Genomic DNA, 26,251 nt, shown 5'->3' on the forward strand with positions numbered 1-26,251 from the left:
TATGGAAATACGTACTTATTAATTAATTCTGATCTCTCGAAAGCTATGAAACTAAGAAGTAAATATGAGAACTTTTTTTTTTTCACTAAAATGCAATGTGTCCTCAGATTCCACTGAAACACTCCTAACTACAGAAATAAATTCTCCATTAACATTTCTGAAAAAAAGATGAGTTGCATTAGGAAGAGAGAGGCTTTGAAAATAGAACTTAAAAGCACTCCAAATTCCACATAATTTTGGAGGTAATTATTAAGCCGCAGTTTCAACCAAATCTTTGCAAAGTTTGTTTTCCAGTATTGTCAATTTGTAAAAGTAGGTTTGTTTCTCTGTCTGTATTTATAGACATGCACTTTCTCCAATGTTTAAAAGTTGCTAAACTTCATTACAACCTTATCACTGTTAAGAAAAAACACAAGTTTAAACTACTGAGAGGTAATCACATCCTGCTGAAATCATTCTATAAAATGTTCTTATTCCAATCACATGACTCAGCACTGTGGCCATAAATAAGTTTTATAGGACAGAAACACATCAAATGTCACTACAACCAGAATGTAAGCATGTAATCAATGCTCATTATGGTCCATTTCACCTGCCTATTGAGTTATCAAGGTTTATTTATGTTTACAAGCTTGCTGGAATGCAAGCCACAAACAACACATCTGCAATTTCAGAATGCCATATCTTAGTAACACACTTCTGGTTTCACTTCTTTTTCCACCCAGCAACATTGAGACACTACAGAGGTAGAAATGAAGCTAAGGGAAGAAAATAGTTATTTCCTTCAGAACAATATAACATAAAAGAAGTTAATATTTGAATATACTGTAAGTTAATAAGATGCAGCCTGTAATTCTGCACATCAGCATGCCAGAGCCAGACGTTATCATTGAGAGAGAACAGCGTTGATTTAATTCTATTTCTATATCAAAGAGAAATTGTAAAGAAGCTACATGATTCAGATTTAGTCCACACAAAATCTCTTGAAGACAGTCAGTACATTGGTGAAAGAAGAGCCTATAGTAATTGATGAAAGAAATACTAAGAAGACTCTAATTGCTTTTTTAGTAACTACTATTACTATAAAATAGAAATTACACCAAGTGGCAGAGTACTGCAGATGCTCCAGTACATGTGAAGATGGAAGCAAATAAAATGTTTATCTGCAATCACTATTCCTGCCTTCTGTGCAGATGCTGAGAACATAGTAAGATCCAAAATAGCTCTAGTAACAAGTCTTGTACAAGATGTACAAGGTTGGTCACTAAAAACGAAATTTTTTTTTCAATAGGAATAGGAAGTGGGGGAATTTGTACAAATTTGGACCTGGAAAACTCATCTGTAACTATGCAATTCTGTGGAGGATTATCTCAATTTATTGTTTTGGTTTTTTTTTTTTTCAGTAGCATAAAAGAAAATATCCAGGGACAAGAAGAAACCTCTCTTTCATTCCCTTGTTTCAATGGAAATCATACAATCACTTGTCCTCTTTAGTTCAAACAATTTCCTCTCTTAAGCTCATTTACAGATATATTCCATTTTGGCAGCAAATAACTACAATTGTATCTTGACTGAATCAGCATCCCAGTACTGTTTACAATAAACAGAGAAAACCACAACATTAACATATCTCTCCAAATAGTGCATCCCCAGTTAAGTTCTTTGAAATAAAAGAAAATAGCTGGAGTGTTTAATTATTTACTATTTCCTACGAGAGGTATTTTAACAAGTTTATCAAGAGTTAACTTGTACATTGGACTTTGCATGAGTAAATAATCCCATATAAATTATAAACTGTTTTCACACTAGCATGATGTAGTCAAACAACAAACTCTTTAAAAAAAAATTATTTATTAAGTTTCTTACTCCAAGTTGTCATAATAAGACTACTTTTTTTTTTAATAGACAACAACTGAAGTCAAACATATTGTTAGGGCTTCTACCATGTAAGGCCTGTGCAATGTGTTTAGGACACAGGTAACTAAATACGTAATTTCATTTGTAGAAGTCCCAAAATTCTTAAAACGTCACAGAAGATTTTCTTCTGGCCAGAAGACAATTTAGCTCTGCAAATATCTTGAATTCATTGGCTCTGTGGATACAAAAGGGATAATCAACAGGCCTTTCCTGTTTGCCTTGAAACACTAGGCCGGGTGGGAGAGTGAAACTTTCTACACTTAGTTTACAAATTAGCACCCTATTTCAATAACATTTTCTGCACGTTCTGCTGAAAATTTGTTTGGAGTCTCATTTCTTCTGGGAGTGTGTACTTTCTGACTGCAATTTCTAATATATCTCTGGCTTTGATTATTTTTAGCGTATCTTGTAAATGAATCTGCAACAAAATCTTATAAAAAGCAGTGGAGAGAAAACAGCATATTGCAGGTCATAGTGAGATGGACATTATTTTTCTTATCTCAACTTGACAAGGAAAAAAGCTTGTTAACATAAATAAAAGAGTTCACATGAAGAGTTGTTTTTAACTAAACCTTAATTACAGTTTTTGGCCTGATCCAGGCTGCTACTGCTGTCCAAGCCTCTCAAAGTTCCCGCAGTGGCTTCTGCATCAGCACCAAACTATCTGCAACACACTGGCACGCAAAATGCTCTCTTTTTGCTTGCAAGTCTCTATTCACTAGTGGAAATGAAGGACTGTTTTGTATGAAATAAAATTACTTCCTGGGCAGAAAAACAGAGCTGGAACTAAAGACCAGAATTTTAAACGTTGGTAGGCTGTTAATGCTAACCATAATCAAGTGAAAATGTGTAAGCACAAGCATCAAAACCATGTCTTGGTTGATATTATTCCTGATATTTCTCACTAAGGCCAGCATGAACAAAGTACAGACTGCTAATTCATGCTTCTTAGAAACATCTTTTCTTTGGGGGACAGCTAGAGTTGTAGAGCCTTAGTAGAAATGTGGAAGACAGTTGTCCCAACTAAGGGAGCTGCATTAGTCATTCCCAGCTCATCACAGTGATATGACACAGACAACAAATATAGCATATTCCATGTTGTAATGGGCTTTCTGAATAAAAATCCAACAGAAATTAATGGCAGCTGTATGATGCTTTTCAAAGGAAATCAGTCTCACAGGACTGACATTGTCTTTCCAACCTACTGGAAAACTTTGCAGGTACAAGAGAAACCCTTCTTTTATTGTGGACTTGCTTAGCAAATGGTGTTCTGGTTACTCTAAGACAACCATCTAGGGCTTAGTGGCACGAGAATACGAACACCAATAAAGTCTAACGTATCACCAAATTTTGCTGTATTTTTTTCCACACTAAATAAAAAGTGAACTTGCTCAGCTTTCTGAAGCCAAGTTCCCTATTAAATTGTTAACACTGAGCTTCTATTCCCACAAGGCAACTGATGGAGCATGGCTGCTTTACTTTTCAAAAAGCATCAATAAGGCGACAGATGTCAATTGATGTAATAGTTCTACAATCTTAGAGTACATCTGGTTTTGTAGAAGTTCAATACAACATCACCTGGAGAGCTAAGTTTCCTGATACAAATGTTAAAACAGAACAATACTGTCATAGTAGCGTGTAACAGTCCATTAACATAGCTACCAAAGTGCAGCTGGTGCTTTTTTTTTCTACTTGCTCTGCTCATGTGACCAGAGTGTAATTACAGGAGTGGGAGGGAAATAGTGTAAATAGTCCTTTAAGCTTTTCCTAAATTATAGACAACATAATCCCCAAGATGAGAAACAAAATGAGTCTTGGGTCTCATTTTCATTGGTAATTGACTCAGCAGTGAGACCTGTGAAGCACATATTGTGAGGAACAGTTCTGTAAGTTATAGCACTGTATCTTATGAATGCCTCATAAGACATAGAAAAGTGCATCCTACTACACAGGGTAATTTGCTAGACTAATATTATTCAGATAGAGCTGAAGTGAATCATTAATCTGCATAGGGTTAGCTAGCGAAGCAGGAAATCTCATTGTGCTTTACTCCCACCTGTGTTTCTATTTAAAAAAATAAATCCTTCAGTTAGAAACCTTTCATGAAAGTCAGAATATCACAAGAGAAAAAATACTGTACCACACAATTTTATAGATCTATTTCGATTTCATTTTCTCAATGGAAGAAAGTAATGGCTCTAATGGAGCCTTCCATCAGCAATCTGGAATAAACTGAGTATGTACTTATTTACCATGATATTATGTTGCTGATTATTCCAGTTCAGTGGTCAAGTAAACATGGCATACTTTTATTGAGAGGAGTGCAGAATTTGGGCACCAGTTTGTTTCCTTACAGTCTAGCATAAACACTGTTAAAACTTGTGGCCTTACACTGCCTATAGGTTTATTTAACCAGTCATTTAAAAGTTCTGTGAGGGCTAGCAAAGCACTGAAGACAGCCCTTTTCTCCATGTGAAATCCAACCAGATGAATCAACTGAGAAAGACATTTTATAATGTCTTGCCAGCTAATGGGGGTCATTGACCACAAGGGTACAATTCATTATGAGAAGCAAAGGAAAGAACACTTTGGGACTACGTGAAACTTAGTATGAGATGTGTTAAAAGGATTGTGTAAATATTTGGGTGACACTTACTATGGAATCTTCAGGGGAAGGAATAAAGATGGGGAAATGGAGGGATCAAGGTGGATCAGGAAGCAACAAATGTAAGAGAGAGGAAAAAGGGATGTAAAAGGAAGCACTTGACTGTAAATAGCTAGCTGGTCAGCATCTTTGCCCTGACCTCGATCACTGAAGAGATCTGGGGCCAGCTAGTGAAGTGCTGCACGTTGTGCATGCAGGATGTACAAGCATATGTGGCCCCTAACAGCCTTAATGCTAATCAGCAGGAGAGGAAGAAGAGAGTGAAGCAGTCTGAACCGTGTTTGTGCAAGTACTGTGTGTTCACGTGGGTGCCAATAAGACAGTGGTGGATTCATGTTGCTTTGTGCTGCCACATGTGTGCCACTCTCTCAAAAACACCATCTCTGCCTTGCTACAGTCCAAATATGAAGACAGAGCCACAGCAGCCTTTCATCCATCAGGCTTCCAGGTTCAGTAACTTCTATTCCCTACAATCACCAGCAATCAGGAGCCACAGCCCTAAAATAATTCTCAAAGCAAAACAGTGTTCCTTGATCATTAATGTCTGTCTCTATGCTCATGTATAAATCTGAGTGATATATGCAGGACATCATGTACCTGGAATTAAATATCACAGTTGCACTATTTTTCATTTTGGAATAGCCTCTCCTACAGGCTTAAGACATGAAACAGACCAAATCCAACTACCTGTGCTCGTGAGCTAAAGCAGAAGTTTTGTGACTTTAGGAATGAGCTCCTCTTGTCCTCAGAGGTTGGTATCAACTCCTCATGATTCCGTGGAGCCAGTCATATTTCAATTCACATATGCTATTACAAATAATTCTTGTGCCTGTTATTTATGAAAGAGAGCAGTCAGTTTTGATGCAAGAATTTTCAGATAATGGGTTAAGAACAATCAACCCTCTCATTTTAGTCTCACATACAATTCAGATAGAAAAATCCTGAATTTAGAAACGGAAGTAGCTCTCCAGATTCCTCAAATGACCATCTAGCATGTATCTTTTTCTGTCTCTGTCCTGAGAGACAGTGCCCATGGTTTCAAACACTTTGCTCACACTTAGAAATTCTGTAATAGAAAAAGTTGGCATGGGGATCAAAAAAAAAAATGCTTATCAGTATTCAACTAATATCAGTCTAGAGAGTAGCTCCCTGCCATGCTGCAGTTTGCCTTCTAATGACGATTTCTCTCCTGTTCATTTGAGCTGCTTCCAACTGAAATGCTGCAACCAGATGGGGAATTTGGGCTGAAAGATGCACACACTTCATTCTAACACCCGATTCCAACAGGTTTTTTTGCACAATGTTGCAAACGATTCAGCCTAACAGCAAGCACGGGATCATCTGTTCTAGAAAAATTGTAGCTACAAATGTCATGCAATATACAATGTCCACAGCACATTGTGAGACAAACTGAGAAACATTTTACCATAACAAACCTTGAAAAGCTCTAGCTAGATGTCTCCAAACCAAACCAAGTTTCAGTTAGAAATCTTCTGTCTTTTCTAATTAGACAAAAATGAACTCACCTACATTGCTCAGTCCCATTTAGTAGCAGAACATCCATTTTTTAAAGATAAAGAATACCTCATCTTAGAGCAAACTCAGCTTTCTCCTTCCCCTGCATATAAGAGCTGTGTAAAAAAGCTCAGGCTCTTTTAAGAACATTTTCTTCTCCTTGAGAAGAATAGATCCTTTATTAATACCTCTCAACTTTTGCTCATGTTATCAAGATGATTATAACTTATGCCTTAAAAAAAAAATGAAGTCTATTAGAACAGGGCACTTTATAAAATGTCACACTGTAAAGCTCTCAAGCTTTACAATAAAGCAGTCCAGCTGCTGAATATCTAAGGTACATTAAGCCAAATAAACAGAGTGAGTACCTGTAAAATTCTGGCCATGTGAACTTTTTCTTTGTAATTTTCTCTGTTGGTTTTCTCCATTACTCACTGTTCAGTTGTTTCTGAAGGCCTCAAAAAGAATAGCTGCTTTCTGTTGACCACTTTTTCTGCTCATCATTGGCCAGCACAGAAGACTAAGGTTAGTAATTTACTTATACAATACTTTTAAAAAAAACACACAGATTTAGGAGGGCACAGAGAAGGATCAACAGGAGACAAACGGACAGAATCCTCCCAGGATGCCAGATGTGGATGAAGAAAAACTTGACCCTCATAATCCCTCAAATTTATACTGAGTATGGTGCATAAGGGATGGAATGTTCTGTTTGTTCAATTTCAGTCACCTGTGAGCTCCACTCCTTCCTAAAGGAGGGTTGCTGGTGTGACCCCTCTACTCACCTTTAAGTGAGTAAAGGTTTCTTACAACTGAGCAGTGGCCTTGGCACACCATTCTCAAGCTGTAACAATAAACATTGAGCATTGCCAGTCCTAGAAGCAAACACTGACTGAGAAACTTGACATTAATTCCAGCAAGTGCAGCTACTTAGAGGAGACTTAACAGAAAGTAAAATTACAAGAAAGAAAAATGGTTCTATCCTGGCTCAAACCAGGAAAATAAGGCACTTCCTTGCTGTTAGGACTTGCTCCTACTCCTCTCAATTGGAACTTGCACACACATACCTACAAAAACTAATTTAATTAATAGCCTCTTAACAGATAGTCAACTATCCTGTTACAACAGATATAATTTGTACTACAGGATTTTGTTGCCCATCTTGTAGCATAGACCTTATATTTCAGTAACAGTTTTGTGATAAACAGCTAGCACAACAGAAGCCCTATTTCATGAGCACCACACATTTTTTTCAATTTAGCTTTTTATACATCTAAAACCATTCAATGAAAATGTATTTTTCAGCAAGAAGAGCAAATTTTTCAATGCTGAGACTCCTCTGACCCCATTATTTGTCATTCTTTAGAACCAGAATTGCCAATAGGATAAAATTAGAAGGAAATCTCACATTCATGTCAGAACATGTGTCACTCCGGATTCTGAAACTATGCACCTGAAGGATGAAAAAGTTAACAGCTCTCTTGGCTAAAATCAAAATTAGAAAAGAAAAAGTGGTATGTATACTTACTGTAGCCATCCAGGGAAAATGTAAGGTAAGTTCTCAGAAAGAAAATGTATACTTTCTCAACATTATTAAAATTCTTGTCAGTGTATATTACTAACTGAAGCTGAAAGAATTTACTTACTTAGAAATCTTTCTGACTAACCACCAAGAAATAAAAGTTATGATCTGATTTATTGGGGAGTATTAAAAAATTGAATAAAATAAGCCCCTGAAGATTTATAGTTAATAGAACTACTCAATCTAGCTAGGAGCACTTTATATGGTGGGTATTACAATGAAGCTTTCAGTACAATAACGGCTTCTTAGAATTTCAGAACGCATTGGAGATTACTCCCTCCATGTACTACTGCATCACTCATGAAAAACCTTCTGGTTTAATACTGCAGGACAGTCAACTTCACTAATACTTATCATTAGAACATCTACAAGCTTAATGCAGCAAGCTCTACTGGAGTTAATGTCTGACATAGATGGGCACTCCTCTTTCAGGCTTTTGTCTGTATGATATCAACTTAGAAAACTTTGAGACAAGAACTGGGCCCTGGATGACGTCTGCTACCAGTGTACATACATTCTGTTCAAGCATATATTCTCTTTCCCATGAAGGGAAAGCCAAGTGGAAGGCTACATATTGTACAATGTCTATTGTAAAATAGACTTGATAAGTATATAAACCAAATAGTTCTTAAAAATGTTTACTTTGATGTCAAAATATTTGCTATAGTTCTATTTTGTTGCCACAATTGCTAATAATTTTGTTTTCTAGATATGTCTGGTACAAATCCTCATTGGTATATTTATATTTGTTTTCTGGTTTTGCTTTTTCCAAATAATTTCATATGAACTAACTTCAAATCCAACAGTTTTACTTTGATTGAAAAATAAAAAATATTAGAAAGGCAAGCTGCACTTTGGCTCATCCTGTAGATACCTTATTATTGCATTAGCAGCAAATTGTTAAACTAAAGAAATTAAGGGAACGAATAAAATCTTCAGATTCAAGTCTGTGAAGGCAACAAAAAAGAAAACTTTAAAAAAAAATCAGTATTATAACATCCAATTATATGTGTAAAAACTGGCTAAGCAGTTCAGTACAACTTCCCTTTTTTTCTGTTAGTTCCACTGCCTCTCCCATTTTCACTGCTTTCATTTTACCTTCTTAGAGCTGCCTCTGAGTTCATTAGTGCTTAGGTATAACTAACCAAGAGAACTGGACGCAGGAATTTTTGTGTGCTCAAGTGTTTACACTGCTTCAAAACAAAAGAATTCAGAGGCAAGATATACCAAAAAACAAATATTCAGGAGGGCAGGTCTATATTGCAGCCATTGTCTGTAGCTCATAGACCAGTATTTTATACTTCCAAGTTTTCCATTCAGTCAAAGCCAAAGGAGAGTGCCCACTGTTTTGGAGAGGTGGAATTGTTTTCCCCATCATCACCAGATATATGTTCCTGTCCCTTCCCTGTGCTGGCATTAGATCACCCCGCAACAAGCCAAATTAGAAAATGGATCTGGCAGAAACCTAACCCTCCAAAATCAAGACAAGATGTAGTTTACAGTATTGAGGTACTGATATGGTTCACTGCATGGCAGCACAAGCTCTAGTGCCAGAACAAAGGAGACAGGAATGCTTCCCTTTAGCCAGCCTGGGGAGGGGGATGCCAGAGGTCCGGGGGTGGGGGAGGAAGGGCATTTATCCAACTTCAGTATTACATTCTGAACAGACTTTGCTTGTCTTCACATTTCTCTCTTTAGACAAACATTTCTGATGGACAAAACAGACTAGAATTTGTTGGTGAAAAGTCTCAGTTTGGATTAATTTTCATTTCTGTTAAATTACTTTCTGGTCTGGGGATGAAAAGCTTTAAAAAAACCTTTTTATGTGCTTGAAGCACAGTCATACTGACAAACACAACGAGCAAATGACATCTTGCAAGCAAGGTCTCTTCACAGGAGGTTTCCCTTATCCCATACTTCCCTTCTCCCCCCCTCAAAAAGTCAGCAATATTGCATTAAGACATAGAAGAAAACCACCATTTTCGTGTGAATAGCATCTGATAGGCTTAACAAAATCTGAACTCTGTTCAGACATAGATCAGAGGGTACATAGGCATTGGCTTTTTAGCTCAGATAAGGAGCATGGTTTTGAGGTGAATCTTCAAACTGTCCAATTTAGGATGCTTTGGTTCACTTCATTAATAGTTTGTGGAGCTCACAAACTGGATGAGCTGATCATCTCACCTCAAACTGCCTAATTATTCTCCTGTGCATCACTGATTCTCTAAGATATTTATCAGTCTTCCACATCATTGCAAAATAAAACCACTAGAGGATCCAGGATAACATAAGTACAGGGAATATGCTCTCCCTGAAATACATCCAGTTCCATTTTGCCAATTCACTTCTCTGTACTTCTTGACGAGGTTCATTGTCAGTCCTGCTCAGCATTGCACTCAAACTGCCCACTGCTCTCCAGGCAAAACCCACAGACCCCACACAACCACCAGGAGTGAGAGACGCAGAACAGGAGACAGGTTCTCTTGGTAATTTGAGAGTGCTTCATAGATGGAACAACTTAGGAGACAGATGAACCTACCTTACCCAACTCAGATCTGCTCTTCCACTGTCAGTAACCAGGGTAGGTCAACCTCTCAATTTTAAGCTCCATTTGAATTTTTGTGAGCAGCTCCCAAATAAAACTACATTCATATTTTAACATCTTATGCACTCGCTGAATAAAACGCACAGTAAAAGATAAGTTCACATGTACAGCTACAAATGGTATTGCATAATATATAAAATAGGTAAAATGATAACGGTCTAAATGGCTAAAAAGTCCAGAAAAGTGAAGGGTTAAGAGCAAATTGGCAAAGACGCTCAGAAACAAATAGTTCCAGTTTTCAGCTTCTATTTTTGTAACAGACGGGATAAAAATTTCAAATGTATTTAATGAATTAGAAACCTTATCTCCAATATTGATAAAAGCTCTTTTTAAGTGTTGTGATAAGCTGTAAGGCACACCTTAAACAGTAAGGTAACTGTTGGGAGAAAAGAAGAAAACTCATTATTCCCAACCTGACTGAATATATTTTGGCTTCTCCTAAAGTTAAAATATAGGTTAATTCTTCCATTTATTAGTTAGTACTAACTAGTATACACCATTTTTATATGGCTACACTGCACAAAAAGGTAAAAAACATGTAGCTTCCTCAAAAGGCTAAGCATTATTTAAATAAAGAAACTAACAATTTTCCTGATTTTTTTCATGAAATTAGAATTGCTAAAAGCATTCCATGTATTGTCATAATTACCAGTGATAACACAAACTAATGTATTCCAGCAATTTTGAGTCCATTACTTGTAGATTTGTCGTTTTGTATTTATATCTCACAAAAAGAAGTTACACATTTTTACACTTAAAGCAAGAATTTATCAACACAAACATAGTAATTACTGAATCTTCCATAAGCCAAAGGCAAAGAATGAGGTTTCTTTTAAGTAGTATCTCAAAAATATCTGCTGATCATAATTCATACTGGCTACTACACATGACACTGCTGGAAGACAAATTTAGTATTTTGCCAATTGTGTTAATTAAGCCCACAATGCCATGCCTACAAAATACTTGAAAAACCAAATACAAATTCCTAAATTCAAAATCCAAACAACTCTTATTTCTGCTCTTTCTGAGCAGTTTTAAAACCAGGCAAATTGCAACATACCTTTTACTACATTTTAAGGAACAAAATTGTTATTCTGTTCACATAAAGCGGTGAGTAAGCACAGCATTCATTCCTAACTATATGAGTTACTCAGGTCATAAAGTGTGACAGACAGCACTAGTGACAGAGAGTCTTATCCCACCTCTCTGACATCCACAGGAAATTTCACACTGCCCCTATCCAGCCAATATCACCAAATGGGCTAAAGAGAAGGTACTGGCTTCAGTACTGCAAAAGGATGCCTAAGTTTTCTTTAAATACTTAGAGAACGTGGGAAGGAAACAGGCTCATACTTAGTTCTTGTCTCATTTAAATAAACAAGAAAAAACCCTACCCGACAACACACAGTGCAGCATTCTCAGACCACTTTGAACTGGCAAAGAAGCCCTTTAAGTACATTGGAACAACCTGTACTTCTTCAGTATAGTCACTGACCCTACAGTTGCTACTTTTTAGGGCATTAGAAAACCCAAAGCATTAGGAAGTGCACGCATTTGCTCATCTCTTATGACAATCTAGACACTGACACAGCAGAAAAAAAACCACATGTACAACTCTAGCTTTGCAGACCTGGCCTAAACAACTGCATAAGTAAAATCACTAGGCTGATGAAAAAACAGTATGGTTTAGTTCTAATGTCTCTGGAGGTTTAAAAAAGAAAAAAAACACCACAGAACTTTAAACTTCCATATTTCCATAAAAGGGTTTTAGTTCTGCTGATTGAAACAGAAATGCACATTGAGTGCATTTGCAGATGTAAGGCCAAAGACACAGGTGTAGGATTGTTTCTGCCAGTAACTATGAGGGCTACAAACCCAGAATGCTAACAGTTCTCCCAGGACTCAAGGGCTCTTCCAGGTATAAAGACTACTGCCCTCCAAGTACTTCAGTGTTACTGACAAAGGTACTTAGAAGAATTTTACCATCAGATCATTTGGATGGCAGTTTTTTTATAAGAAATAAAGCACAAAAACTTGGTTAAACCTTACTGAAATTTTGAGTTCTGGAATCAGTTGAGTTTGATCTCTTACAAATAAATTGTATGTATGCATGCACAGAGATACCTCAATGCCTGTCCTTTTATTTTATTTTCTAAAAAACTGTGCTTTATTCAAGCCTCTTTAGAAGATATTCAGCTATTGTTCTCTTTAAACATAGCTAAATGAGAAAGTATGGACCTAAAGACAGGCAGGTTCCAAGTGAAACCAATAAACTAATAATAATAAACAGAAACAAAATTCATCTCATTGAACAAATGACAATGGAGAGGGACCTGGAAAGGAGAGTCTCTCTCCAATGAGCCAGAAAAAGGGCCTTTCCCTTTTCCTGGAAAACATTGTGTTTCCTATGTACCCTAAAATCCTCTTGCTTACATACTCTGGAATTTATATAGAATTTTTTCAAGCATCAACTAACTGCATTCTGTATAGCTACATCTTTCAAACAAGATTCCACTATCAGGAGGCAATTTATTTAAGGAATTTACTAGCCAAACTCCTCCCTTAACCCAGGCTCTCCCTCAAAGTAACCCACCATATGCACATGGATACCTAGTGCAACTGAAGTACTTTTAGTGTATTTAAGCATATAGTATTATGCTACTGAAGCCAGAAAGAACAGTATTGTAACAAATAAACCTTTAGTCATGTGCATTTTTCCCTGAAACTGCCTTTTAATTGTCTTCACCAAGCCAGAAGCTATCATGAAAAAAACCTGAAAATGTTATATTTAAAATATTTTTAAACAATTTCATAAAAATACGCATGAAAATTCTTTTCAATTTGGTACATTATGTTAAATGAATGAATTGGCTGGAATTATCGATATAAACAACAAAGAAGTTAAGAGAAGAATATGAGTATGCTTTCATAATAGAAAACCAACAAAGAGCAAAAAGGAAAATACTCTAGGTCATCTGTTGTGCAAGAAAGGAAGCCTTTGCAGAAACACACAAAGAGAAGTTTACCTGTTGGAGGTCCAATGTAATGGTGACATAATGATATTCAATTCCATTCTGGATACTAGGGCTTTGCCACCAAGTGTTCTTGCCATCAATTGCATTTGTTATAGGATGTCGTTCTGTCAGAATAGCAAACACAGAGTTCAAAATTAATAGGATATTTAAACACTTTTGGGTCTATATTATAGATTTCAATACAATTGCAGAACTAATGAGGTAACACTTGAAAACCTAGGAAATTAATTTTTCTTTTATTCTTGGGGAGAGGTCATTGGAATACTCCTCTAACATTAGTTGTTTTAGTTTTTATTAGGACCACAACAAGTTGATTCAAAATACCTAAATGAACTTGGAGGCTCTCCTGATTCTAGACAAAATGTAAACATTTAAATCAAGTGAACACTTCCTGCACTCTTCCAGAGTGCAGAAATGTACTGCACTCAGGTACTCAGGTACTATGAAGTCATTAAATGCTGCAGCAGGAAAACAGATCAGGACCCCAAGATATAGTATGCAGAGAAAGGAGTGATTAAAGTAATGATGGTACTAGTATTTTTAAGCACACATGGAATTAATTCAGATAATAATTCAGGAATCATTAAAAAGGAAATGATTCAGAAATCATTACAGATTATATTTCTCAACTGGAAAACTGTCTGACCCACATACATGTGTATAAAGATGATTATAACTTCAAAATCCCAGATGCATTACTTTTCATGTCTACATTTACTCCACTGCAGATGAATCCCAAATAACAGGGATAAGAATTTATTTAGAGAATTGAATTCTTTCTAGATTTCAAGAGCTTCTAAATTATTGAAGGTTGCTTGCACAGTGTTTTAATGTTATTCAGACTGAGAAAAAATTCATTCGGCATCTCCAGGTTACTTTCTGAGATCCATCTGTGTCCCTCTCCAGTTGGAAATAAAAGGTACAATGAGCTATATTTTCAATTTCCTAATTGCTTAGAGCATGTCTGTACATTATGAGGAACATAACCCAAAGGAAATTCATATCTGGTAGGCTTGTTCTGTGCAGGTTCTGTTTGCAAGAATGTAAGACAGGAGAAATCCTACCCCCCTCATTAAGGACAACTTTCTAAACTGACAGGTTTTCAATATGAAATTGGAATGGGCTTCATTACTAGCTAGTCCTAGAATTCCCAATAATTAATTCATGAACTGATTAATTTAGTTGGTTTTGAATTATTATTTAAATTAACCAGCCAGATTGATACTTTGAATCTGTTTTCTTGCTACATCAGCCACCTGTGGAGGACATGAGTCCTAGCTCATTAAGGAAAGCCAGAATGGCTGAAGATATTTAAAGAGTGAGGGAAGGGATAAGCTCTCAAAATTGAAAATTGCCAAAAAATAACTTCAATATCAGATTATTCAGTGACATAAATGGGCACCAAAATTTGCAAGTTAGAATATTGGTGCTACAAATGATGTTCTTAGTAGCTTTATCTTTATTTTGAAGGGAAAAGCAAAACACAACCAAGCTTTATGTGTTGTCAGTTCCCACAGCTGTGATCATTTTTACAAACCTTGGCAAAAATCAAACTTGTTTGGTACTAGCAAAAATCAAACTCAGAGCTCCTTGGTGATTGTGACAGAAGCTGTCTAATTGGAAATTTTGATATAAGTCTCTTGAAATTGATATGAAGTTAAAACATGAGAAGGAGGGGTTGGGAGATAAATCAACAATTAACTGTAATCACCATTATGAAAGTTCAACCATAATTAATTTGAAAACACTGATTAATTGTTGGCATATTTTGCCTCTTTAAAAGAGAAGGGGAAGTAATACTATATTTGCAAAAAGGACTGGATTGAAACTGCAGTTCAAGGACCAATCTCCCTAATGGATGGCAAGGGGGAGACCTTACAGAGTGAGCCCATCTGAGCCCATCAAAATGTGCTCTTTAATGTGATTAACCAGGGAATTTGTGTTCATTTCCTACTACAGTAATTAAGGAGAGGCACTGCAGACTCACACATTCCAGGGGGATCATTTAAAGTCTGGTTACATTACATGGCTGAGCCACCAATCTGTTATTAATGAGCCATCTCTGTTAAAATAAGGCACTTGCTTCTGCCAAACGCCCATTTAAAAACCTTAATATGAGATGCAGTTGGCATGGAAAGACCAGATATTATGAAACTGGGCAGATTCTAGTTTCTAGGAGGGCATGAGTGAAGGGAAACACATCTAAATCTTTCAGATCAGGTTTTTCTATATATGGATGTCTGTGTATATACACATACACTGGGTTTTGGTTTGGTTTGGTTTTTGCCCCTATAGTTTTAATCACATACTTAAATGTGCTTTGTCATGAGGTGTAAATAATCTGATCTAGCTTTTAGAGGGAAACAGCTGGAGAAAAAAAGAAATTGCCTTCATGATTCTGTGGCCATATTTCTAGCACAATTTTAGCCGTTTCATTAAAAGCTGTATTAAATATCTTTACAACCTCTACCATCTACATTGTCAATATAGCCATAAAAATCTAACAGCATTAATACTATTCATGTCTTTCACTGCAAGGTGACATGAAATTATTTTGTATGACTTGACAAAGTAGTCAATAAATTTATACTTAAAAACCGATTTCGCTTCCAAGTAGTCTTAAAAAAAGCAATATAGAAAAGATCAAATTTACTATTGACTAATTAAACCAAACAGTACTTTTTTTTTTTTTTTGCTGGCTCAGTGAAACCAAATTAACAAAGAAAGAAGAAAAGTACCCCAAAAGACATTAAGTCCTAAACTGAAATTTCATATGTTGTTTGGATTGGCCAAAACATTCCACATGCAGATAAAATTTGTTTTTCATGCATGATCATTATAAATCAAGGGAATTCTACAATAGCTGTAGATACTTGGTTTTTCTAAATCTGAATTTAAGTGCTCCAGTTTAAGGATTTGAAAGTTCAGTTTGAGGAATATACGTAGCAGATAGATTTTGAAATACCAGGTAGAAGAGATGGGTAACCCAGTTTAGTAACAGTCAGGCACTATATAGTAATCAGGACGGTGACCTACAGCTTTGTTTCTATCTACAAATCTTGGAAAAAAAATCTTTTTAAAGGACTAAAACAAAAGTGGCACACGTACGATGTGGAACCCTGCTCTTTTGATCACAAACACGGCACTGAGGGTTCCTTGCAGGCTGTCCAGGTACATGTTCAACAAGTTTGCAGTACATTTCCCGACCCTTTTCTCCACAGGTAGCATTGGTTGTGATGAGAGCATTGGTAGCCAGGTTAAGCACTGCAGGAAACAACCCTGCAAACAAAATAAAATAAAATCATAAACAAAAGCAAAAAAAGTGAATTTAGCAGCACAATCATAACTGAACATAACACCTTGTACAACATCAAAGCAAAAGGCATAGTTCTCAACAAGTACAGACCTAATGAAGAACAGAAAGGCACCAACAACTTGGGTTTCAAATAAAGCCATGATACTAATTATTTCCTCCAAATTACCTTCTGAAATTCAAATCGGTACCCTCTGCCTACATCTTGAACAGCAGGACACCAAAGGAGAAAGTAAAGTATGGAAACACAAAGGAACAAAAACTTTTTTCTTGATCAAACCTTGTGTTCCTACCCAACTGGACATGGAAATGTGTATGCAAATTACCTATGTAAAAATCTATTATTCTTCTTTTCTGCTGACATCTCCAAGGGAAAGCTTTTCCTTCACAGACTGCACCACTTGTATTACACTGTATTACTATTCTACTTAGTACCCCATAGTCACCCTTCTCTTCACATGAGCTACGTAATTCATGCAGCAACATAAACAGCATCTGTCATGTCTGATTTCCCTTTCTTCAAGAAGAGGCTAATATATACATTGTATCTTTTATTGCAGTACACATACCAGGTACACACCCTGAGTGATATATTATAATTCTCATTCTGCACAGCACTTAAGCAAATGTCTGAGTGCTCTGCTCAACTGAGTTCTATGTAGCAGTAAGCTATAAAGATTATAAACCATATCAAGAACAATCAGTAAGGTGGGCTACTCTCCTTTGCACTAAAGGCTGATCAAGAGCTTTGAGCCATAATAAAATTGATCCATGGAGATAGTGTGATGTGATATGTTGAAAGTATACATTAATCCCTCACATTAAATGAATCAGATTTACATCCTCAAAAGAATAATTTGACATGGCTACAGGTTAAACCAAAACAAGAACAAAATTATCTGAGGGATGTACTGGGATCATTAATACATCTTCAAAATTATGAAAACATGTTTTTGAGGACAAAGTCAACTGGCCCCAAACCCACCCTTCTGCAATTCGTTCTTCTAAACCTATTAATTTAAAATAAGGCTTTGATCAAAACTTAATCTGAAATTATTTTACTATTATAAAGTTGCCTTTATAATGACTTTCCTTTCCCTGTTGCACAAATGGACAACGCTATTCAACTGAGTCTTTTCTCTACCTCCACCCTTCTGCTTGTCTCTGCAATTCACCAGTATGCCATTTAATTAGCAAACTTGAATGGTTACAGTACAGCTGTCTACTGACAATAGGAGTTAGTGACTCTCAATCTCACTTTAAAACCACGTTAAACATACTGCTTGAACAATGAAACCCGTTAGTTATTAATATGTCCAAATTATATCGTCAGCCAATAGCTCAGATTTTACTGTGCAGCTTGCTTCTTCTGTGTAGATTACAGCCCATGTTTATTACATTGTAAAACCTATACAGTTGTTCTCATATTTTTATTCAATGCATTTGTGATATTTACTGCCTTCTACAAGGGAAACACATGGTAAAAATCTATGTAAGCATTATCTGAAGAGATGAATTAATACCTGTGGAACTTCTTGTGCTGTCTTTGAGCCTCATTATTCTATTCTTAGGAATAGAATTAATAGTGCAAAAAGCAGTAATCATTTAACAGAGTCTAGCATCTGATTTGGAGTTAAGTACTTTATTAATCCCAAAGTGAACCTCTTAAAAGGACTGAACAATCCTACATGGAAGGAACTGCAGTAGATGGCAGGAGAAAAATAAAACCTTCGAAAAACAGTGGAACAGCTGAAAACCAGTAGGCAAAAAACCTGCTAATTCACTCACAACGTTATACCTCTATACACAAATCATACCATCGTTCTACGTTTTAACTTGAATTTTAAAGATGTAAGCAAATGAAGAGTACTTAAGGAACTCACCACTTAGAACAGTTTCCCTCTAGGCTAACCTCTTTTATGTGCAGAATAGATTAGGAAAAACTACCAAAACAGTTTTGCCCATTATGAGCACAAACACAGACATCAAAACCAGTATCAGGTGTTTCACTGAAGGGATCATGTCAAGATCTCAACACCCCACGGAGAAGCTCATCCCACTACATTACCTGCAGGATCACAGAAGTGGATCCGACAGGCAGACAGGAAGAGATTCACAAAGAGCTCCCACACTGCACCCAGTACTTAACATTTGGAGTTAATTCTCCTGGCCCAAAATTTCAACAAGTTAAAAATTACAATTACCTACTACATATTTGAACTTTTTTTTAATAGTTTTTCTTTTCTTTTTTTTTTTTTTTCAAGGAGTAGGGAATTCAACTTGATGATCCTTAAGGGTCTCCTAAAACTCAAGATATTTTATGATACTGCTTTGTGTGGCCCAAATTAAGTCTTTGCTTTTAAAGAACCTTTGATCTGTGAGCCTGATGGAATGGAGAAAGCAATATTGTTCATAATGCTTTCTAGCAACTAATTCATATATAAGACTTCAACAACATATGCATAAGATTTTAGCAATAGAAGATGAAAGCATTTTCTTGAATCCTTTATGTAGACTCTTTCAATATGAAATAAACATTAATGTTCATTGCTACTATACAGTGATTAGCCTTTCTAACATTCCCATCTATCTGACCATATATCCCGAGGAAAAAAGTAAAAGAGCTCACAACACCACAGGTCATTTTGTCAATTATGCCTTATTTTTCCTTACGCTAATGAAACAAAAGAGATATTTAAATATTGGTGTACAACCACTGTGCACCTTAAAAATTCTTTTCCTACTAAATTATAAAATTCAGTTATCAAATCCACCTTGAATTCTACGGCCATCTTGCTATGAAAACACTTCCAAAATCATGATCTGCTACAATTAGAGAGAGCTCTTCTCTTTCTTGCCAAATACCTGTAGTACTAATTTGCTCTTATGCACAGACTGGGTAAAATACCTCTGAGTCAGAAACCCATTATCTCTACTTCGTGTATTTCAAGTGTAAGTAGATAAATTCTACTCCAACTGTCACCTACATCAATCTAATCCTTCCTTGGTGTCACTCAGAAATTGAGTATTCATTCCTACCTGTAAAAAAAAAATATCAAAATTCAAGGAACTGCATGAAGGAAACAGGTAGAAAAGATTGGCTTGTCATTAGGCAGTAGGTTTAGCAGCTTGGATGCAATTTCTGGGTTTCAACCAACTTCTGTTATGTGGAGAGAAAAACACTGTCTCAGATTTTCACCCGTGAAATGGGTATGGTCATCTTTCCTCTTTTTACTCAGTTTTTAAGCATGGAACATACTCCATAGGGTTTCCAGAGCCTGGAAGCCCAACAGACTGTTTACTATTGACAGGTGATTAAACTATGGAAGGAAAACAACACAGGATTTAATAAAATTCTTTAAAAAAGTATACGACGCAAGGGTAATCAAGAAAGCTGTTCAGCTCTCTACAGAACTACTGATACTAACATGAACAGAAACAGTTTTAGAAAAAAAGCAGGTAAAAATGAAAACCAGTGAATCATTAAAAATAGCTGATTTTTGCCTACAAACTTGGGCATACTGGAGTTCTATACTGCCACTATTCTAGCTAAGCAGGGTATGGTACCAACGTGCTTCACTACATTATCAGTTTTTTAAATGGCTCCTGAATCAAAGTAGATCTGAGCATCTGAAAGAAAAATAATGGAAGCTTGGGATCAGTGCTTTATTACAGAGGCCTCACAAGTGGTCCCTTATCAATAATGTCTTAGCTGACACTGACAAGCACGTAGGTATAAGTGATTCACTGAGTTCAACATACTTGGAATAACAGACTTTCACAAGATTCCACAAAAGCCATCAAATAAACTAAGCTATCATGACATATAAGGGAATAACCCTATGTGATAACAGCAATATAAATAAAGCAAAAGGGACAAAAACACTGAAAAACACAAGAATTTTCTCTGAATCCTATTTTGTTCAAGTTGCATACATTACTTAGGAAAAAGGATAAAAAGGTGGCAATGTATTAATGACAAAAAAGTATTCAGGATCACCAAAACAAGGACAAGCCACAAAGACTGGTGGAAAAACTTCACATTACGGTATGTCTAGGCAATAAAATGGCAGAAGAAATCGAGGAACTGAAATTAATACACAGAGGGAAAATATGATAGGATCTGCACTAGCTATTATCACCCCTGAAAGAATTATTATGGATATTACCATTAAAATATTGGCTCAAGGAATAGAAAGAAAACGTCATTACATTATTGCATAAATCCATCCATAACAGCAACTCAAATATCATATGGTATTTCTTAGCTCTCATCTCCAAAAGGAGATAGTAGAACTGAAAAAGATAAAGAAACATTGCCCAACATCGAAGTTGTGGATCAACTTCTGCATGTGGACGCTAATAGGCTCTAAGCCTCTAGTTGGAAAAAGAACTGACTGGGAGATGTATAAAATTATGTAATGGTATGTAAAATCATAAATGGATGTACTAAGTGAACACTTGAAAGTGATCATGGTAACTTTAGTAACCCTTCTATCACAGTTTGAGGGTACTGTTTATAACTGGGCACTGCCTTTACATATAATAGAAATTAAATTCTAGAATTCTTGGATAAAGTCTAAAATAAAATGGTTTTATTCCTAAAGCAGAAGCCAATTAGATTAATATGTAGAATAAGGGTTCATCTGAGGCATGAAGGGCTTGGTATTCAACTATCAGTTTAGAATACCCCTAAATCACTGGCTATGGCAGGGTTTTATCCAAGGAGCCATCACTGTATTCATTCTCTTCTTTCACATTTTTCCTCAATATTCCCTCTAGTACACACCCATGTCTATTTCTTATTAAAACTGGTGGCACATATGCCCATCACCAAGTTCCACCCAAAATGGAATAGAAACTGTAACCTTAATTTTTTGTGGCATTGCTAATGAAGCCAAAATATTTCTGCCTTTTTTTTTCCCCACCAACCACAGTCCTCTACACAACATCCCACCACTATCTTACCTCCACAGAGGTCTTAATGGCAACTCATTCTGTAAGCCCTCAGAAGACTCTCAAAGACTGGTGATTTCCTTGCAGTTTTCTGCAAATCATTATCACCTAGTTTGTTTTCTTGTTTTCCTAATCTCACTGCATAAGGAAGATAACTGCTTCACTTCACATGTTTTCCAACATTTTTCACATTTCCTCATCAACTTCCAGCTCATAAAAGCTCAATGAGTATCAGTGGAATAAAATTCACCAATCTGATGCCTGGCACCCTGCCCTGTTTTGTCATGCCCTATTACCTACTTCTCTGCCAAAGTGACAGATTTTGCTCATGCTTTATTGCATTGGTTGAAAATAGCAGAAGCACATGAGCTACACAAGTATCAGGTACAAGACATTTTCACAAAGCCTGTAAACTGTTGAATTCAATCTCATTCTCATTCTCTTCCCAAACAGTGCTATTTGATTGACCTTCAGAGCACACTGCAAGACCTAGTTGATTTCCCTAGTTGAGAGAGGATGGAGGGTTTCTAGTGGGAAATCAAAGATATTAACTACATCTCCAGCTGCCAAATGGTGATTACAGGTTCATTATCAAATGGGGATAGTCACTGGGGTAACCTACTTTTAAAATATGTCAAGGAGCAGCTACAGCAAAAGAAGAATACTAAAAATAGGTACAAATATAAACAAAATAATTACCTTCTACATTAGTCTTTCTACCATTTACCAGTTCTGACACTTAACTCTTTCTTTCCTTCCCTTTAGAAAAACCACTGACAATTGCAAATACCACTTGAATCACATCAGCAATCTACATCTACAGAGCAACTTGCATGATAAGTCTCACTAGAAGGACACTTCCATTCCAGTGCAAATAGGAACCACAAGTGAATAACCAAGACTAAGATTATAACCTCTGTAAGGCTTCTGGTGCTCCATGGAGGAAGCAGCAGCCAACTTGAGTGAGAAACAAGGAACCACAGCGTAGTGAAAGGAAAGGCAGACAGCAGCAGAGACCTTTGCTTGGGGATGAAGGCAGGAACTAACTCAATGGGAGAGACTGAGAAAGAGAAATTTGGAAGGAGAAAGACCACTGCAAAGATACTGACAGAAAGCCCTGTAACCCTTCTTGACAGATGATAACTGGCACACAAAATTTTGCATTCATTATTATTTGATGCCCAGATTGTAATTGCACAGTGATAAGAGCAGCATTCCATTATACTGAGGATAAAATTCATCTATATAATTAGAGTTTCTCCACATCTAAGGAACATGTTAAATTTAAAAAAACCTCAAAACATTATTAGTTTTTAACAGTATTTCAAATACTTGCAAGATGGAAGACGAACATTGGTTTATCAACTCTGGAATTCCTTTGTGTTTTACTAAAGCATTAGAGCTGAGAAAATGTTTTTGTCCTTCAAAGAAAGCTCTGTTAAGAGCCGCATATTCCTTTTCTCTCTTCTAAAACAAACCAATATTTGGTACTGCATATTTCCTTCAGTCTTCTCAAAATATCCCTAGTCTCTTCAAAGAAGCAAATAAAACAGCCTGCCTAAATATGTCTAACTTTTCAAGCCAATCTTCCTAGTCTATAGAGTACTTTGAAATGTTCGTGCAGTCAAGCAGAGCTGTTTGCCACTGAATTTGTACTAAAAAGACAAAAGAGAAAATGTCAATTTCAGATGCTCTAAGATGTGTCACTGGAAAAAGAGAGACTTGTCTGCTGCAGTGTAGAGCTATGCTAAGCTGTGGGAACACAGTGGGGAGAAAAAACTGGGACGAAACAAAATAAAATGTTGCAGCACAGAATAGCTTCCAGCTGTGCACCACAGGGAGTAACTTAATGCACTCTATCCACAATGTAGATGAAGAGTTTTATACAACTAGAAAATAAGTCCAATTTGAAGAAATAGCTGTCCAGACAGAGGCTTGAAGATTGGAAAAAAAAAAAGCTGACTCTAGGCCCATTTGTCCAGAAGGGGAAAAAAAAAAAAAAATCGGAAAACAAATACTTCAGTCCCCATTTATGTCAGTTGCCCTTAACAACTGCCCATTTTAGTACTTTTCAGTAGTCATCCTTTTTTTCTTCCAAAGGAAGTGGAAATGTAGTTTTCAACAACTGGAGGTAGAGGTGGCTTGCTTTTACTTTCAGGTAATTTTCTCTCTTCATACTGAGTAACATGACACATATCCTGTATATTTCAACACAAAAGATACAGTATGAAACCCTAACCTGAAGAAGCTTGATAGCAAAGCTGACTGTAATCTTCACAAAGTAACTGATGCATCTGAAAATGGATATACTGATTATATAACAGTACCACCTTGCCTTTCCACAGCTTTCAGCATTCAAAACCTGTAAAGACTTTATCATTTTAATAGCAAAACACAATCAGTTTTACAGATTGGGACACTGAGTTAAAAATTGTTACCCCAATATTACATCGTACAAAACACATAAATATTCTCCAAGCTCTGTAATCAATTTCCTTCTTCCTAGAGCTGTCAAAGAAGGTTGTTTTGCAAAGCTGAAGATTAAACCCTGTCTCTTGGACATCCATGGCAGAGCTCCCACTGCATCAAAAATCCAAAGCTCAAAGATTTAACAGACATCTCATTTTCAAAGGTATTTACATGCCCAGCCTGAACCAGGCACCCACTGATTTTCAAAAATGTCTGTATTCTGGCACAAATTTCAAAGTGCAAAATTCAAGTTGTACAAATGCCTTAGCTGTAGAAAGAGTGCATTGTGCATGAAGCAGCAAGCAGCAGTCTTAAGTTATTTCCTTGTATTTATTAGCCACATGACCTTCATTAAAAACTTTGCAATGCAGTAGTAAGGTCTTGGTCAGCCAAGCAGGCCTAACAAGAAAAAGTAAAAGGGCATCAGAGACAACACTGATGTAGTGCAAACAGAAATTGTCCCAAATTGTGTTTCTGTTCTGAGGTAGTAAACATCTATTTATGACTTTTCCAAACCTAAATATATTATTTTTTGTTCAGTCCCCACATTTGACTACCAGCATGTTCATACTTGGAAGACACTGCAGGTTTGGCTCCCCCCAGTCACACACTTCCCTCAGTAGTAGAGAGGGCATGAGAGAAACCTGTATGATTTGTCTACCCCTGTTCTATCCCACTGAAGGAAAAAAAGCATAATGACACTGAATAAAAGTAAAAATTAACTCAGGATTTCTTATAGACAGAATAGAACTTGGAAAAATTGGAGCCTCCAGATGCAACTTGCAAAACTATAGTTTTATGGAAGAAAAACAAAAGAAAAAAATCACTGCATATGTTATCTTAGACACTAAAGAATTTGTGAAACATACTACTATTTTTGCAATACTTAAAAGGAAGGTCCACTGAAAACACCAGAGAGTCAGAATTAGTTACTGCACCCCTGAGTCTACAATGCTGTCAGCTTATACAGAAATACTGAAATATTTCCCACGTTCTTTTACAAGAGACAACAAAAGACATGTTATGGAGACCAATAAATGTCATTCACCTATTCATCATCATCTACACTGACATAAAAATCCCAACTGGGTCTGACATTATGAAACCAAACAGCAAATGGAAAAACTGATCTTACCATATGTAAGAGATTCTGTGCACCTACTTTTGCCATGAAGATTCAGATGAAAATACTTTAAAGTATTTTTGTCTCAACGATCAGCTAGAATAACCTTTAAATTCACATCTCATTCTTTGAACATATATATTTCTTACTATTGTACTGTAATGCTTTATAAACACATAGAGATAAGGATTCTGAAAGTTTTAACATATTCTGGTAACATGTCAGCTATTTCTATGCAGAGTTCTTAGGATCATCTTCAGAGAACTAAAGAAACATTGAGGCTGGAAGGGACCTCTTGTCTAGCCCAACCTCTTGCTCAAGTAGGGTCACTACAAAAGGCTGCCCAGGGCTGTGCAGCTGAATATTCAGTATCTCTAAGGATGCAGACTCCACAGTCTCTCAGGACAACATATTCCATTGTTTGACCACCCTCACAGTGAAGTAAGGGTTTTCTTATGTTTAAATGAAATTTCCCGTATAATGATTTGTGCCCATTTCCTCTTGTTCTGTCACTTCATACCACTAAGAAAGTTACGCTGTATCTTCTGTATCACCCCCTGACACACATTTTCTATACACTGGTACAATCTCTCAGACTTCTCAAGACTAAAGCAATCTCAGCCTCTCAATCTCTATTTGTAGGACAGACTCTCCCTAAGTCCTTAATTGTCTTCCCAGTAATTTCCTGTACTTGCTCTAACCTGCCCATGTCTCTCTGGTATTGAGGAACCCAGAACTGAACACAGGTCTCCAGCTGTGTTTACATCACTGCATCTGAGCAGACAAGGGTTCAACCTGTTGGTGACACTAGTGCAGCCCATTTGCCTTTTTTTGCCACAGTTTTGGCTCATGCTCAACCTGTCCACAAGGACACCCAGGTCCTCCACTGCTTTCCAGCCATTTGGTCCCAGCTTGTACTGCTGCCTTTGGCTTTTCTTCCCTGGATGTGGGACTTCACACTTCCTTTTGTTCAACTACATGAGGTTCTTGCTATTCGTTTCTCCAGCCTGCCAAAGCCCCTCTGGATAGCATCATGGCCTTCTGGCTTTTCAGCCACTCTGTCCAATTTTG

General features: G+C 36.6%; 1 protein-coding gene across 4 annotated transcripts in view; it reads right to left on the reverse strand.

The window, feature by feature from the left end:
• LAMA2 (laminin subunit alpha 2) overlaps window positions 1–26,251 on the reverse strand; it is a 347,870-nt gene that overhangs the window by 248,125 nt on the left and 73,494 nt on the right. For all 4 annotated transcript variants that reach the window (XM_071740967.1, XM_071740966.1, XM_071740969.1 and 1 more), the window contains exons 2-3: window positions 16,428–16,598; window positions 13,311–13,423 (exon numbers count right to left, since the gene is read on the reverse strand). In XM_071740967.1, coding sequence (XP_071597068.1) covers window positions 13,311–13,423; window positions 16,428–16,598 — 284 coding nt within the window. The remainder of the gene's footprint in view (window positions 1–13,310; window positions 13,424–16,427; window positions 16,599–26,251) is intronic.

This window comes from Heliangelus exortis, chromosome 3, assembly GCF_036169615.1.
Source record: "Heliangelus exortis chromosome 3, bHelExo1.hap1, whole genome shotgun sequence".
Lineage (NCBI taxonomy): Eukaryota > Metazoa > Chordata > Aves > Apodiformes > Trochilidae > Heliangelus > Heliangelus exortis.